This window comes from Ursus maritimus, unplaced genomic scaffold (assembly GCF_017311325.1).
Source record: "Ursus maritimus isolate PB19 unplaced genomic scaffold, ASM1731132v1 scaffold_12, whole genome shotgun sequence".
In the NCBI taxonomy this organism is placed as follows: domain Eukaryota; kingdom Metazoa; phylum Chordata; class Mammalia; order Carnivora; family Ursidae; genus Ursus; species Ursus maritimus.
Window position 1 is genome coordinate 28,232,288 of NW_024423564.1, and position 17,441 is coordinate 28,249,728.

The following is a 17,441-nucleotide window of genomic DNA, read 5'->3' on the forward strand; positions in this document are numbered from 1 at the left end:
AAGAAATAAAATTACCTAAAATTGTTTTAAAAAATAATTACTATTATGGCAGGGTTTAGAATATATATAAAAGTGAAATGTATGACAGCAATAGCACAAAGGATAGGAAGGGGAAAACGTCCTAATGTTATGCATGAGGATGTGTAATATTAACTGAACAAAAATGATAAGTTAACAATACATATTATAAATACTAGAGCAACAACTAATAAAGACAATACACACACAATATGGCTAATATGTCAACAGTGGAAATAAAGTGTAATTTTAAAAAATTTTAATTCAATTAATATATTAGAAAGGAAGAAAAAGAGGAAAAAGACAACAAAAAAAAAATGAAAATAGTAAATGGTAGACTCAAACCCCAACATAACAACATTACAGTAAATGGTGTAAATTATCCAATTAAAAGGAGATTATGAGACCAGATAATGAAAGTAAGACATACACTGCCTACAAAAAAATTTAAGCCATTTTAAATATAAAGACATAGAGAGTTTAAAAGTAAAAGGATGGGAAAAGTTACATCATATAAACAAACACTAACCATAAGAAATCTAGAGTGGGATGCTAACTAGAATTTTTGTAGCGATCATTTTGCAATATATACAAATACTGAATCAGTATGTTATACACCTGAAACTAATATAATGTCAACTACACCTCAGTTAAAAAAATAGAGCTTCAAAATACATACAGCAAAAAAGAACAGAACTGAAGGGAGAAACAGGAAAATCATAATTATACTTAGAAACATTCTTTTCAGTAACTAACAGAAGTAGACAAAAAGTCAGTTAAGGATATGGAAGGCTTGAACAACACTATCAACCTATTTGACATCTATAAGAACCCTCCACCCCAGTGCAGCAGAAGACACATTCTTTTCAAGTACATGTGGAACATTCATGAAGATCCATATGTACTTGAAAACAAATCTCAATCTCAGCATAACACATAGTATCTGGCATATATAATCAGTGCTTATTAAATCATTCTTAATGAAGAAGACTATTAGAATTTTATTCTTCTATCTACTTACTTTCTCTGATTATGCCTAATGATAAAGATATACAGGCATACATAGGAGGTATAAATGGTTCAGTTACAGACCACCACAATAAAAGCAAATATTGTAATTTAAAAAAATCAAACAATTTTTTGGTTTCCTAGTGCGTATAAAAGTTATGTTTACATGATACTGTAGTCTGTTAAGTATACATTATGACACTTAATAGTATATATTTATTATATATAATATATATAAAATACATAATGCTATTAGGTCTAAAAAATATATACACCTTAATTTAAAAATACTTTAATCCTAAAAAAATGTTATCATCTGAGCTTTCAGTGAGTTGTAATTTTTTTGCTGGTGGAGGGTCCTGCCTTGATGTTAATGGCTGCTGAATGGTCAGGGTGGTGGTTTCTGAAGGTTACTTTGGTTGTGGAAATTTCTTAAAATAAGACAATGAAGTCTGTTACACCAATTGATATTTGTACCCTTTCCAATGAATCACCAATGTTCTTAACAGCACCTAGAATGGTGAACCCTTTCCAGAGGCTTTCAATGGACTTTACCCACCCATCAGAGAATCACTATCTACAGCAACTACAGCCTTACATAATGTATTTCTTACATAATAAGATTTGAAAGTTAAAATGATTCCTTGATCACAGTGGATCACCTGCTAAGACATACTTCAACACTCTTTTTAAAGACAGACAACAAAATTCAAACACTCTACAACATAACATCCAGCATGTAATAAAAAACTCTAGTATGTAAAGAAGTAGCAAATGTTAACTATAACCAGGAGAAAAATCAGTCAATAGAAGCAGACCCACTAAAGAAAGAGATGATGGAATTAGGAGACAAAGCATTTTTTTTTTTTTTTTTGAAGAGAAAGAGAGCAAGTAAGTGCTCATGAGTGGGGAGGGACAGAGGGAGAGAGAGGCATGTTGTGTTAGCAGGCATGAAAACATTAAGCTGGTTGTACATCTCCATCAGAGCTCCTGGGTGATCAGATGCATTATAAATGAGTAGCAATATTTTAAAAGAAACCTTTTTTTCTGAGCACAGGTCTCAACAATAGTCTGTCCTTTGAAGCTTTGAAGCTAAGGCATTGACTTCTCCTCTCTAGCCAAGAAGTCCTAGATTGCACTGCATCTTTTTTTTAGTCTCAAATTTTTATTTAAGTTCCAAATAGTTAACATATAGTGAAATATTAGTTTCAGTAGAATTTAGGGATTCATTACTTACATATAAAACCCAGTGCTCATCACAAGTGCCCTCCTTAAAACCCATCACCCATTTAACCCATCCTCTACCCACCTCCCCCCCTAGTAATCCTCAGTTTGTTCTCTATAATTAAAAAGAGCCTGTTTTCTGGTTTGTCTTTCTTTCTTCCCCCATGTTCACCTGTTTCGCTTCTTAAATTCCACATATGCGTGAAATCATATGGTATTTGTCTTTCTCTGACTTATTTCACTTAGCACAATACTCTAGCTCCATCCATGTCTTTGAAAGTGGCAGGCTTTCATTCTTTTTGATGGCTGAGTAATATTCCATTGTGTATATATACACCACATCTTCTTTATCCATTCATCAGTCAATGGACATTTGGGCTCTTTCCATAATTTGGCTATTATTGATAATAAACATTGCTTCCATAAACATTGGAGTGCATGTGTCCCTTCGAATCTGTATTTTTGTATCCTTTGGGTAAATAACTAGTAGTGTAATTGCTGGACCTTAGAGTAGTGCTATTTTTAACTTTTTGAGGAAACTCTATACTGTCTTCCAGAGTAGCTGGACCAGTTGGCATTTTGACCAACAGTGTAAGAGGGTTCCCATTTCTCTGCATCTTCACCAACATCTGTTGTTTCCTGTACTGTTAATTATAGTGATTCTGACAGGTATGAGGTGATATCTCATCGTGGTTTTGATTTGTATTTCCCTGATGATGAGTGATGTTGAATATCTTTTTATGTGTCTGTTAGCCATCTGTATGTCTTTGGAAAAATGCCAATTCAGCTTCCATCCATTTCTTAACTGGATTATTTGTTTTTTGGGAGTTGAATTTAATAAGTTCCTTATAGATTTTGGATACTAACCCTTTATCAGATATGTCATTTGCAAATATGACTGCATCTTCTTCCAAGAGAATAAAACCTGTGCAAACCTGTGGTTTAGTGTAGCCACCTTCATGAATTACCTTAGCTAGATCTTCTGCATAACTTGCTGCAGCTTCTACATTGGCACTTGGTGCTTCATCTTGCCCTTTTATGTTATGAAGGCAATTTCTTTCCTTCAACCTCATGAACCAACCTCTGCTAGCTTCAAAATTTTCTTCTGCAGCTTCCTCACCTCTTTTAGTCTTCACAGTATTGAAGAAAGGTAGGGCCTTGCTCTGAATTAGGCTTTGGCTTAAGGGAATGTGATGGCTGGTGTGAGCTTCCATCCAGACCACTGAAACTTTCTCCATATCAAAAATAAGGCTGCCTCGCTTAACATTTGTTTGTTCACTGGAGTACCACTTCTAATTTCCTTCAAGAACTTTTCCTTGGCGTTCATGACTTGGCTAAGTGTTTGGTACAAGAGGCCTAGCTTTCAGCCTGTCTTGGTTTTCAGCATGCCTTCCTCACTAAGCTGCATTATTTCTAGCTTTTTATTTAAAGTGAGAGATGTGCAACTCTTCCCTTCACTTGAATAGAGTCCATTGTAGGGTTATTAACTGGCCTAATTTCGATACTGTCGTATCTCAGGGAATAGGGAGGCCTGAGGAGAGGGAGAAAGACGAAGGAATGGCTGATTGGGAGAAAAGTCAGAACAAACATAACACATATCAATTAAGTTTGTCATGTTATATGGGTGCAGTTCTTGGCACCCCAGGACAATTACAATAATAACGTCAAAGATCACTGATGACGGATCACCACAACAAATATAGTAATGAAAAAATTTTGAAATATAGCAAAAATTATCAAAATGTGACACAGAGACATGAAGTCAGCAAATGGTTGGGAAAGGAGAACTGACAGACTTGTTTGCTGAAGGGTTGCCACGAATCCTTAATTTGTGAAAAACAAAAACAACAACAACCATACTATCTACAAAGCACGATAAAGCCAAATGCAATAGGAGGTGTGCCTGTATAAATATATAGCATGTCATGACTTATATGTATGGCAGTCTCTGATCTTTGACTGCATAACTGACCAATGGCTCTAGTAGAGCACTCTGCATTCAGTACCACATGGGTCCCAAGGCCACGTTCTTACAGGCTGTTCCCTGCCAGTGACTGAGCATATGAGGGACACTAGGCAGGTCTATTTCAGAGAGACAGGGCTTTTTTCCGATTGGTGACTTTGGCCTGGGAACTTTCTAACAGTCTGCTGATTTTCATCAGAACTGCACTGCAGCCTAAGACGCTACTACCCAAGCTTCCTTCTTTCCCCTTCTCCTTCCATCATGGTCAGATCGACACTGCAGTTTGATAGCTCTTCCAGTCACCTCTGGATTCCGTTCCATGTTCTCTCACATGCATTTACCCTAATAAATTTCTTGCAAATCTAACCCCCATCCTCATGTCTGCTTCTCTGAAGATTTGCACTAACACAGCATGCTATTTTCATTTAAGTAAGATTAAAAGCATCTGAGACTTAAACAATTGCTCTGACTTTAGGACAGAAACTTAGAAAACATTCCTACTTAATTAGGATAAAAGCCTCAGTTTAAAAAATAATGCTGTGGGGGCAACTGGGTGGCTCAGTCAGTTAAGCATCTGACTCTTGATCTCAGCTCAGGTCTTGATCTCAGGGTCATGAGTTCAAGCCCCACGTTGGGCTCTACATTGGGCGTGGAGCCTACATTTTTCAAAAAGTACGGTAAATGGCATGGCATACTAAAAATCTTTGCCAGATTTTTCATTTTCCAATATGCCAAAAACCATTTTCTCCTTTTGATTAAATTTAATTTCAACTGACAAGGCTGCTTCTGGCTCTGTCAAGATGCCCTAATTTCCCCCTAGCTCTTGCTTTAGTACATTGCTTGCTATTCAATACTTCCTGATGTTAGCTGAACTAGATTCACTACTCCAGGCAGAATAATGGCCTGCATTATTCAGAGAAGCTCTAAAGAAGGAACTTTTTACTAGGACTGTTTTTTTGAGTTTTTTTTTTAAGTGCTCTTGCTCCAAGAATACTTTTTAAACTTTTAGTTCTATATAACGAACTAAAGGTTAAACCCAGGGTAGTGAGTCCAAACTTTTTAAGAGTTGTCACTATTACCCACAGCACTTCTTTGCAAACATCTTAGAGAACATAAACTTTAAAAAAGCAAAGAGCTTTTTCTTAAGACATCCATTTTGACATCCACTGATTATAGTTTTCATAAGATTACCCTTTCCTAAGTTAAAAAATTATTTGTAAAGTATAATGGATGCCCTATTTAAAACTGATAGTTTTCGGTTAATCAAAAAAATTTGAGAGAATTTAAAAAATTATTTGTATGTATCATAATCATTTTATAATAACTTAAAAATAAATATGGAAAAGTACAGCATAGGAAATAGAGTAATATTGTAATAACGTGTATGGGGACAGTGGTAACTCACTTATTGTGGTGAGCATTGCATAATGTATAAGTTGTTGAATCCTGTTACGCACATGAAATTAATATAATACTGTATGGCAACTATACTTCAGTAAAAAAAAATCATTTTACTGACCATTAAAACAACTTCAGAAATTCCAAATTATATAGGTGGAAGTATGCTAAAAAAAACTTCAATATTCTTTATGGGGAGAATACCACCAGTATCCACTTGATAATGACCCTAACCTCTTGCAGGAAATTAGCAGTCTCAAAAAAACTATCTACCCCTAAAACTGAACAATCCTTTCTCTTTTGAAATTCTCCAAACCGTCTGCTTGCCCACTTGCAGCCAACCAATCACTGACAAATGCACCTGAAGACAAGTTAGAATGTCTCTCCCACTTCCAAAAACCAAATCTTAATAAAACACCTGCCAATTGTTAAAAAAAACACATACGCGTTCATTCACAAATCTTACACTGTAAGGTGAATCTCTTTTTTAATGTGAGTTCACTGACTAGAGCCTCTTATTTCTCACAAAAGCTATATGTATATATACCTATAATTTCTAATTCAAATTTCTCTAAAATGAAGCATGAAATCTAAAACTTTTGTAAAGCAACTGAAGTATAGCATCATTTTAGATTTTTTAACTTCTCCTCTAACTTTTCAATTGTTCATCTATACTAAATTCAATAGCAATTTTTAAAGTGTCTCTTCTTTATTAATCTTCCCATTCACTTTAATTTCCACTGGAATAACTTTTTTAAAATAATTTTTTAAAAGAGTTACTTACTTATTTTAGAGAGAGAGAGAGCATGAGCGGGAGAGGGAGAGAAAATCTCAAGCAGACTCCATGCTGAGTGCAAAGCCTGACTCAGGCTTGATCCCATGACACTGAGATCATGACCCAAGCCAAAACGAAGAATCAGACACTTAACTAACTGTGCTACCCAGGTGCTCCACAGTGACTCTTTCATACTTCCTGTATCATTGGTTTATTTGATATTTCATTAAGTTATGCTGCAAAAATAAGAAGTTAAATGGCATTAAATAGCTTGGGAACAACCCTAATGACTCTTGGAAGACACAAACTCAATGACAGGAATGGAAAAGTGTAAGTACACTAGAGAAGGGCCTCCTAAGCCTTGACAGCTCTGCCTACTGTGCTGTTAGCATGTTCTATAGAAAATATCTAAAAGAGCACTATTAGTCAAGTTCAGTTAAGGAGCTTCTACTGCAGGTGGTTTGTTTCCTTTCAGGCACCCAGAGCCTTTAGCTTGGTTCCCCACTGCAACATCCCTCAAAGGCCTATGGCACCAAGGAATTTTATCTCTTTTCCCTCTATTATTACCACATCAAACCTCACAAGTGGACAGGGTTGACCATTTATTACTAACAAAGTAATTAATATTAAGATGTTAGTGACTCACTTTATTGCACAGTAATTTGGAATTTTATTATCATTATTTCATTATATCATTATGCCTAGCAATCTGAGTAAGACAGCAAACTTTTTCTATAAAGGGACAGATAATAAATATCAGATATAAATATCAGGCTTTACAGGTTACTGTTGCATATGCTTGTCTTTCGTTGTTTTACATTAAGAGAGCAGTGACCAGATTTGAGACATAGTTTGCCAACCTCCACTATAAGCTCAGGTACAACAGGCAACAACGTGTCTCCCTTCCAGATAACCTAATACATATTTACAGCAACTAACATTTACTGAAAGCTTATAGTGTCCCAGCTATTGTGTTTTGTGTGCATTACCTGATTCAATCCTCACAGCCATCTTATGCTATAATTACTATTATTATTCTTTTCATGGATAAAGAAATTGAGACTTGAAAACGTCAAGCAACTTCCCAACCATTCCACAAATGGTGGAGTCAGAATCTAAACCCAGAAAGACTGGCTTCTGAATTACAAAACTATACACTTCTGAAAAAGCTTTCAGCTGAACATATAACTGATTAATACTACAGAACAAGCTAGAACATTGACTTCCTGACTGGAATTTGCTAAATTTGCTAAATTTGCCAATTTGCTAAATATTCAGAAAAAAAACTACATTCTAAAGAAGGAGTTGAACACTTTAACTCAATGAGTGAAAGCCTAATGGTATAATATCAGGCACTGAAATGAAAGGTATTTTAGAAAGGCTATCAGATTGTCAAAGCTAAAATCAGGAATCACCGCCATGCTTTTTCAATAAAGCAGCCCAAGAAATTATGGAACACAGAAGTGCAACAAACAGACTATCTTAAAAATGGAACAGATTCAATTTCTCTCAGGAAACACTACAATACTAAATAATGCCATAAAATGGGAGATCCACAATAGAGTGCGCCAGGTACGAGCTTAAGGGTAGGCTGAAGATGACAGGAGGAAATAAAGGAAAACAGAAATGTGCAATATCCAGATGGTATTCATCTGGTGGTTGAGAGCAATTCAGGCAGGTTAGTAATGTTACAGAGGTCTACAAAAGAGGGTAATGTATAGTAGTGTCCCAGGAAACAATACTCAGAAAAGGAGTAACATAACTAACAAACAGGATCAATGAACTCTGAGGGGTTCTCCTTTTAATATAACCCCCCTCCTCTCAAATATCTCTTTAAAGACAAACAAGGACAAAGATGTGAGAAGAGTGAAGAATATGCTACAGAGGGGAAAAGGCCTGTGTAGATGGAGAAGAGTAAAGTAAATGTGACTTTTCCTGGAGGCATACTGCTGTCCCATCCTTGGACTGGGGGGAAATGCAAGTGATTCAAACCACATTTCTCTGCTTGCCCCACATAAGTGCATACAGGTTGTTGCTACCATCTACACAAAGGCTTGTTATCAAAGGCCTATTGCCTGGATGATGATAGCAAACACCTATATAGTCCTTTAAAGTAATCTAATCTTCATAATCACCCTGTGAGACCAGTACTTTCAGAATACCCATGTTTGATGAGGATGTTAAAGCACAGAATGGTTAAATGACTTGCCCAAATTCACAGAGCTAAAAGATGGTAGGGCTAGGATTCAAATCCAGGCAGAACAGCTGCACACACAGTTCACACACTCTTACCACTCTGTTATAAAATAACTTCTTCGGCTTAATTGTGCCACTACAAGGAAGTGCTTGGCATCAGACTGTATTGCAGCATATCAAGGGCTCCAGGCATTAAGCTGGGGATCAAGATAAAGACTGGACGGAGCAACTAGCAACAGGAGAGATAATCTTGGAAGAACCAGGTATCGGGGATGTTTGTGAAGAGAGAGCATGAAAGACAGGGGCTCAAGAAAAGAAGAAATTACGTCATTACCACAGCAATTTGGACATACTAAGCTAGCAAACTAAACAGTTATAAAATAGAGCCCTAATGTGAATGTAATTCTGACCATAAATTCTGGTATTTATGAGTACTTGCACTGATCTTTCAATATATGAGTACATATAATTTAAAAATTAAAACAGCCATATCACAAATGGATTTTTAGCCACATCACTAGGAAAATGCGGACAATGATCATTTAGAACAGGAAGTAATTCAGAAAGTTCTGATGTTCGGCTTTAAGCTACATGACGTGAATGTGTGTCTTCTGAACTACTGACATAATATTCCTTAAACTGAATAATTAAATTATTATGTACTAAACAGAGAGTTATTCAAGTTTGGACTAGGAAAGTAATCTTGAGATTTAGATTTTGCCATTGTAACTCATATAAGTGTACTAACAAAGTAGAAAAACGTAAGCCAGATCTTCTTGGAACATATGCTCAGGAAACTGCCTTTATAGTTGATATATACTTATTTTTTATTGCTAGGTGAACAAAATAAATCAGAAATATGAGCAAGAGCTCTCCTGGAATACAAACCTAATATTCTAGATCCAGCTCCTAAAACATAGTCCACTGTCAGGCAGCACACAGAGAGGCCAAATATAGACACTGTTTGAGGGTATACTGCAAATGATCACAAAGTCTTGCTTTCCCTGTTTGACAACAATAACCTTAGGGTTCTATAAGTAAAGCTTTGGTATGATGCCCTGTGGTTTTAAGAAAAACCTGAACACAAAATAAAGTTAAATTAATTTTAAAAATAAAATTGCATTCACCCCCAAAAAAAGCATCAAAGAAGCAAACAAACAAACATACATACACACACGATTTGGGAAATATATATCCATGATATGTAAAATATATTAATAAATCTGTATTACACCTTGTATTCTACTATATGTAATGCAGATTTCATAAAAATTAGAAAAATGTGCATACATACGTACTTATAATTACAAAATACATGTTCCCAAGAGAAAAGCTCAAATTCTGAATGGTAAATAGTCTGCTTGAAACTGGTAATCCTAGAGTTTAGCAATGTACTGCTGTCAATTAACTGGCAAAGCCAATATGATTTTTGAGAGCACAAACATCACTACTGTTGGCATGGTAGATTCCTGTAATCTAAACTTATTGCTAATTTCTCTAAGATTGTGTACCCTTGAACCTAGAAGACCGTTCTTGCCACTGCCAATAACCTGGTTCTTCCTCTTCAGGAGCACCAGAATAACTTATCAACATTGTATCTGAAACACAAAGAGAGGGAGGAAAAAGAAAAACACTGGGTTCCTCAGTCTTCTGGTTCCATTTCTTGTCCATTGTGAGGCCCAGCTGTACTTCTTTCCCTTGAGTTCCAAAAGAAAATCTGTATTTATTAAAATTTTTTCTTCTTTTAAGCAGATTTTAGTTACTTGCAAAAAAGAGCAGGCTTTAATTTGAAATCTAAAAGCCTAGAAAGCCTAAGCAACCCAATTCTAAAGCATAATAATGGTTTTTAAAAAGTACATTGAAATATTAAGCCTTCTAATCAATGCTATTCATAAGAATATCTATTTGAATCAAAGACGTTGAGCCAAAACACATCCAGAGAAAATACATGTCATTCATGTAGAAATAATCATTTTCAATACTATAATGCCTGTGAAATTAAAAACTGCATTAAATTACATTTTCTGTGACAGTGGCTTTCAAACCTATTTTAGGCAACAGAATATTTTCTTCTAATGAAATCTTAGGTTCATGCCCAATACGAAGCAGAGATCTGCTCTGGCTGAAACATGAGCACATGTCTGGAAGGGGGCAGGTGCACCTATGTGAACCTGCAGGCAGAAAACCCTGCCTGATGTCCAACCTCTTCCCCTGTCATGGGTCCCCTGAGGCATCACCATGAAACCACTGTGACTTCTGTGAATCAGAGCTTGAAAACCACTGTGCTAGGAAGAGACAGCCACCCTTTTAAATTTTACTTTCACAACCAAGACACCGAATCAATCATGTGCCTATTTACCTGTGAGCTTTAAAACTTTTTCCATCAACATAAATATCAATATCTGGGCAACAATGTTTCACGTAAAGTTTCAATAAATCTTCTCCTAATTCAGATGCAGGATCCAAGTCATAATTATCTTTAAAAGAGAAAAACAAAACTAAAAAATAGTTTCTTTATTATAAGTATCCAAAAATTTGTGTTTTAATATTAACTAAAGGTTTTTCCACATAGTTATCTTGTTAGCTACTAAGAGAGAGCAAAAGTAACTACAATATTTAACTAGTAAATTCAAAATAAAACAATATTAAAATCATCTATATCTTGCTTTGAAATATAAATTTCAACTTTATTTAAATATAAATATACCTTTTACTATAGACTTACAGTTAAATATAGACCAAAATTATACACCAAAGTTGAAGCTACTTTGTGAATACCTGACATAGGAAGTCAGAAAATTTTCCAATTTTGATACCCTTTTTCATTACCTAATTCCTCCTATTCCTGTTCATGAGTTTTTGGTAAAAATGACATTTGAACCAATAGATATACAACTAAAATCAATGGGATTTATGGAGCACTTACTGTGAGTTTATACTATATATACTGTTTTACTATACACAGTATAGAAAAATAAAGAAAACAAATATTTTTAAAAGATTCACCAGTCAGAAAGTGAGAAGTGAAATATAAAACACATTTATATTTAAAAAATTACTACACTGTATATCATAGTTTTGTCAGTAGAGAAATTTTAGTCAGTACATCTGGTGAGAATCTGTCACTGGGGACAGATACCCACCAACCAAATTTACAAATTTATATATTTATAAACCACAATGTCATCACTAGCTCTAATGTCAAGAGAGATCCAGAATCCAACCACGACTCAGTGTCTCCATGGCTACCCCAGTCCAAGCCATCATCACCTCGCACCTAGATCTCTACAATAACTTCCCAACACATCTACCACTCTTGAGCCCCACAGAGGCATGTTTTATAAATGCAATTCAAATCATGATCCATCTCAGTTCAAAACCATATGGCTCTCTCCATTTTTTTTAATAGTAAAAGCCAAAGTCTTACAATGGCATACCAGGCCCCACAAAATCCGGCTTCTCACTATGCAGGTGGTTGGGGACTAGCCCAAGCTCTCCAAGCCTGTAGGGCCACAGCTGTCCAAGTCAGGCTGACAGGGTGAAGACTGTGCACATGACTATTACCCTGTATAACAGGATAGCCCTTAGTGTCAGAATTGAATTGCTGGATACCCAACTGGTATTGGAGAATTGGTTGGTGTGGGGGCAAAAAAAAACACACACATTTTGGTGTCAGAAGTGGTGCAAAGAAAAAAATAAACCATGGGGTGCCTGGGTGGCACAGCGGTTAAGCGTCTGCCTTCGGCTCAGGGCGTGATCCCGGCATTATGGGATCGAGCCCCACATCAGGCTCTTCTGCTATAAGCCTGCTTCTTCCTCTCCCACTCCCCCTGCTTGTGTTCCCTCTCTCACTGGCTGTCTCTATCTCTGTTAAATAAATAAATAAAATCTTTAAAAAAAAAAATAAACCACAATCAGAGAAACCCCAAACTCAATGTTCCTCAAGCTGAAGTCCTCATTTCACACTACCCTAATCTTGTTCTGCTTATACTCCATAAGCCTGCCAAACAGTACCACCCAAACTCTCCAAAATGGCTTATAAGGAAGGTGACCACATGTCTTGGTTTGCCTGGGACAAGTCCCAGTTAATGCTTGTTGCCCCAGAACAATTACTGACCACAATAATAACTCTGCACTTTTCACTCTTTCAAAAGTATCCCAATTTGGACAATAAGAAATAAGGTCATCCTTTATAAAAAGGCTTTCAATGATCTGGCTTCTGTTATATCTCCAGGCTAATCTCTCACTGTGATCATTCTTGTCCCTTACTCCACCCCAGTCCCACAACAAACTAGTTCCAGTCTTTAAAATTTGCTATGTGCTTGAGCTCTCTCTGCCTCTAAGCATGTTGTTTCCTTTGCCTCGAATACTTCTCCCCTAAACTTTCTTTGCCTGGTTAACTCCTGCTTCTTTCCCTGAGATTCAACTCAGACATCACTCCCTTTATGTGGCTTTGTCTGGATGCTAAGTCCAGGTAAGATGTGCCTTATCTGTGTACTCACAGCACTCTGTGCATAATCCATCTGACTACATCTCCTCTTAGACTGCAGGACAGGAACACTTTCTGTTTTGTTCACTCTTAAACATTCAAACCTAATGCAAAGTCAATCTTCCATTTAAAAATGTGATGATTAGGGGGCACCTGGCTGGCTCAGTCAGCAGAGCACGTGACTCTTGATCTTGGGGTTGTGAGGTCAAGCCCCACGCTGGGTATAGAGATTACTTAAAAATAAAATATTTAAAAAATATATGTGATGATTACAATGGCACTCCAGGAACAAATAGCAAGTGCAAGAGCACAGAGGTGAGAAAATGTAGTTCTTTGGGAAAACGCCAAATAAGTAAGACTAGAGCTCAAGGGGTGGGAGGGGATTGTGAGGAGAAGAAGCCACAGAGTTCTAGGCAAGAGCCAGTTCACAAATTCCCTTATGTCACTGGAAAGAACTTGGGACTTATATTAAGGGTATGGGAAATAATTGAAGAATTTTAATAAGGGGAGTGCCGTGATCAGACCTGCAGTTAACAAATATTGTTCTACATGGTATAAATGGAGGGTGGCACAATGAGAGGCCTGGCAATTAGCCGGGGTGCAAATGCTCAAGGAAAATTGCAAGACCCGAAATTAAGAAATGCTAGGAGGATAAAGAAGTCAAGTATTTAAAATATTTAAGGGTGGGGCACCTGGCTGGCTCAGCTGGAGAAGCATGAGACTCTTGATCTTAGGGTTGTGAGTCCAAGCCCAATGTTGGATATAGAGATTAAATAAAGTAAATAAATAAGCTTAAAAAAATATGAAGGAGACAAATCAACAGACATGGTCATGAACATAATTTATGAAGGGTAAAAAAGTGAGTAGAAAGATAGAGATAAAATTCACATGATAGAGTACTTAAGAACAGATTAGGATGGGAAACAGATGATTAAGACAGTCTGGGACAAATTAAATATTGAGATATTAAAGGTACATTTAGACAGATACGTCTAGTCAGTGGTTGGATATGAAGCTCAAAAAAAGGGGAGAAAACCAATTATTTAAGGGGTAGAAAGATGACATTCCAGTGAAGGAGACAGAGGAATAGCCAAGAAGGAAAATCAAGAGAGCATAGGGTCACAGAACACAGGAAGTTTCAAGGAAGATGACACTGACAGTAGGAAAGCTTGCAAAGAAGTTAGTGAGATGTGGAAGTATCTGCTAAACTGATAAACATGGGGGTTTTCCATGGGGGGATGGAGAAAGTAGTTAAAAGACAGGGTGCTAAGGGGTAAATGAGCTCTTTTTACGTACATCTGCAACATGTCTGGCCACTTTAATCGGCTGCTGTGGGGCTGTGGCAGAACTCTAGACGAGAGACAGGAAAAACGGGTACTAAATATCAGCTTGGCCAACTGCTATATCTGTGTGGCCTTGAGAAAGTCCCATATACTCTTTTAGAGTCCTCATCTATAAAAATCAGCCTATAGCTACTCATTTCTTAGAGTTATTGGAGACTAAATGAGATAAACTATATGAATAGATGTACTTCAAAGCCTAGAAGAGACATCCATTCATTCATTCACCATAGTTAGATGTTGTTAACATACATACAAAGATTCTAAGTGGGCTTAAATCAGTTTATTATTATTGTTGTACTAAATATCAGTAATAAAATCCTTTAGTTAACAGATACTTTCATATACATTCAATTCTGCTACAATGCTTGTTTTGAAAATATCAGTTTGATCTAACACAATTGATATATTAGGGAACAATTTGAACATGATGTAAAATTTTCATTTGCTTACATGCATTTCACTTCCTTGCAGCTCATTCACAAGAAATACTAGGTCACTGCAAAAAACTGCACCCAGCTGAATGGAGCCATGTAAGAATACATAAAACATACACAAACACCTTAAACATCTACCAGATACCTCAGTTCATTGCATATGTTATGACTCACATCCTCCATATCTGGTGTTACAAATTTCTATCTGATTTCAGATAACCAACTGTTAGGAGACCATTTTCTATGAATATTTTTGTGTTTCTGTATGGTCTGAGGCAGAGCATACTTTCTGGGCAGAGTACTGGAAAATTTGGATAAAGAATAATTGAAGAACAAACATGCTTGGAGGCTAGAGATACTGTGAGGTTCCAAAAAGATTTACAGATTTTCTTCCCCTCAAAACCATTTCCCTATACTCCAGGGTGGTGAAGCTACCTTACTCTCCCTTCACCAGGGAAGACTAATTTACCTTCCAAAGTAAAGACCCCTCCCCCTCCTACCCTACCTTCCTCTCTCTATCTCTATCACATCTGCCAGGCTTATCAAAGTCTCCTAATTTTGGTGTTCCTCTCTTACAGTGCAATCCCACTTCATATGCAGGGTAACATCAGGCCCTCACCACCGAACCTTGTAGGGACTGGGGGTTGGGAGCTTGTCCTAAGATGCTCTGTAAGTAATAAACAGACCAGAGATCTTGAGTTTCCTGTTAGAATATCTACTATTACTAATCTCTATCTATATCATCTATACTTATATCTACCTATACTTATTCCTATATCCTTAACATCCTCCTCCTGCCAATTCACAATAGCTCACAAGCTGCAACCCTTCTGATACCCACTTCCACAAACAAATTAGTTTTTTTTTCAAGGTCAGGTACCATATTTATTGTAGTATTTATGTATTTCTTAACAATTCAACATGTGTAAAACCATACCATTTTTCTTAGATCCCTATCTTTTTAAAATGTGTCACAACAAAATTGTCAGTGATTTTATGTGTCATGACAAAATATAATGGTGATTTTTATGTTGCATGTTGTTTTTAAGTAATGTATATATTGTGTTAGAACTGAATCTATAATCTGCTAAAGCTTTTATTGGTGTGGATTAGAATAAGGATGATGACATGTAGAGACTTAAGAGGAGAATTGCAAATTATATGTGTATTTATTCATAATAACCCCATCTCCAACTGTTTGGGAAAACTAGGTGTTGACTATAGTTATTACTTTCACTTACCCATAAAGAATTTACTTTCACTTACTTTTATTCCATTTACTTTCATTTACTTTTATTTCATTCACCAATAAAAAAGAAATCAGTAGAGTTGATTTTCAAAGTATGTTTTTCTCCAATTGTATCAGAATATAGTTACTTTCATGACATTAAAATTTTATTAAAATACACACAAAAAAAATGCCTCACCAGTGGAAATTAAATTGTCCTCTCCATCACTGATACCGTCTGGAACCTCATGCTTTAGAAGAGAACAATGAGATGACTTTTTATCTAAGAACTCTACAGATGATCTTCCATCATTGTCAGTGCACTTTTCAAAGCTGAAGTCATGTTTCTTATGTGGTACTCCCCTCTCTACTATCTTTTTCCTAATAATTTCCTCTTCATAGTTTTTTAGACTTCTGTTTGATGAATATACAATCCTAAAAGAAAATGTAAAATATTAATGGAAATAGTGTTGGTGATTCTTAAAAGCTAGTTTCCCAAGTGCTGCTTTCATATAATACAACTACATAATTTTAAAACCATTTTTATCGACTAACTGGAAAAAGATCTCAAATAGCGGAAAGCTTTAAAAGTAGTCTATAAAATATTTTAATGTTAGAAAGGAATATACAATGCTATAAAACTAAATAACCTAGGTAAAATGGACAATTCCTAGAAAGATACAGACTACCAAACCTTACTTAAGAAGAAACAGTATCTGAGCAGACCTATACCAACTACAGAGATTGAATTAGCAATCAAAAACTTCCCACAAAGAAAAATCCAGGTCCAGGAGGCTTCACTGGTGAACCCACCAAATGCTTAAAGAAATAACACCAATCCTTCACAAACTTTTCCAAAAAACAGAAAGCAGAACACTTCTTAATTCATTCTGGGGCCATTACTACCCTGATACAAAAGCAGACAAAGACACCATAAGAAAACCATAGACTAATATTCCTTATTAATTTAGATAAAAAAATTCCTTACTAAGTAATAGCAAACTGAATCTAGCAACATATAAAAATATGGATTATAAACCATAACCAACTGGGGTTTATCACGGGAATTCAAGGGTAGCTAAACAAATGAAAATCAATGTTATACATCACATGCTATCGTCTGAATGTTTGTAGACCCTCAAAATGTGTAATGTTGAAAACTAATGCCCAATGTGATATTAGGAGGAGGCGAGGCCTTTGAGAAGTTACTTAAGTGGAGCCCTCATGAATGGGATTAGTGCCCTCATAAAAGAGGCTCCAAAAAGATCCCTCACCTCCTTCCACCATGTGAGGGCACAGTGAGAAGTCAGCATCTACAAACCAGAATAGGGTCTTCACCAGAATCCTACCACGCTGGCACTCTAA

At 36.2% G+C, this 17,441-nt stretch overlaps 1 protein-coding gene across 1 annotated transcript in view; it reads right to left on the minus strand.

Moving 5' to 3' along the window:
- The window catches only part of BTBD8 (BTB domain containing 8), a 93,834-nt gene that overhangs the window by 55,910 nt on the left and 20,483 nt on the right, over positions 1-17,441 (minus strand). The window contains exons 3-4 of the mRNA XM_008697717.2: positions 16,276-16,511; positions 10,942-11,059 (exon numbers count right to left, since the gene is read on the minus strand). Coding sequence (XP_008695939.2) covers positions 10,942-11,059; positions 16,276-16,511 — 354 coding nt within the window. The remainder of the gene's footprint in view (positions 1-10,941; positions 11,060-16,275; positions 16,512-17,441) is intronic.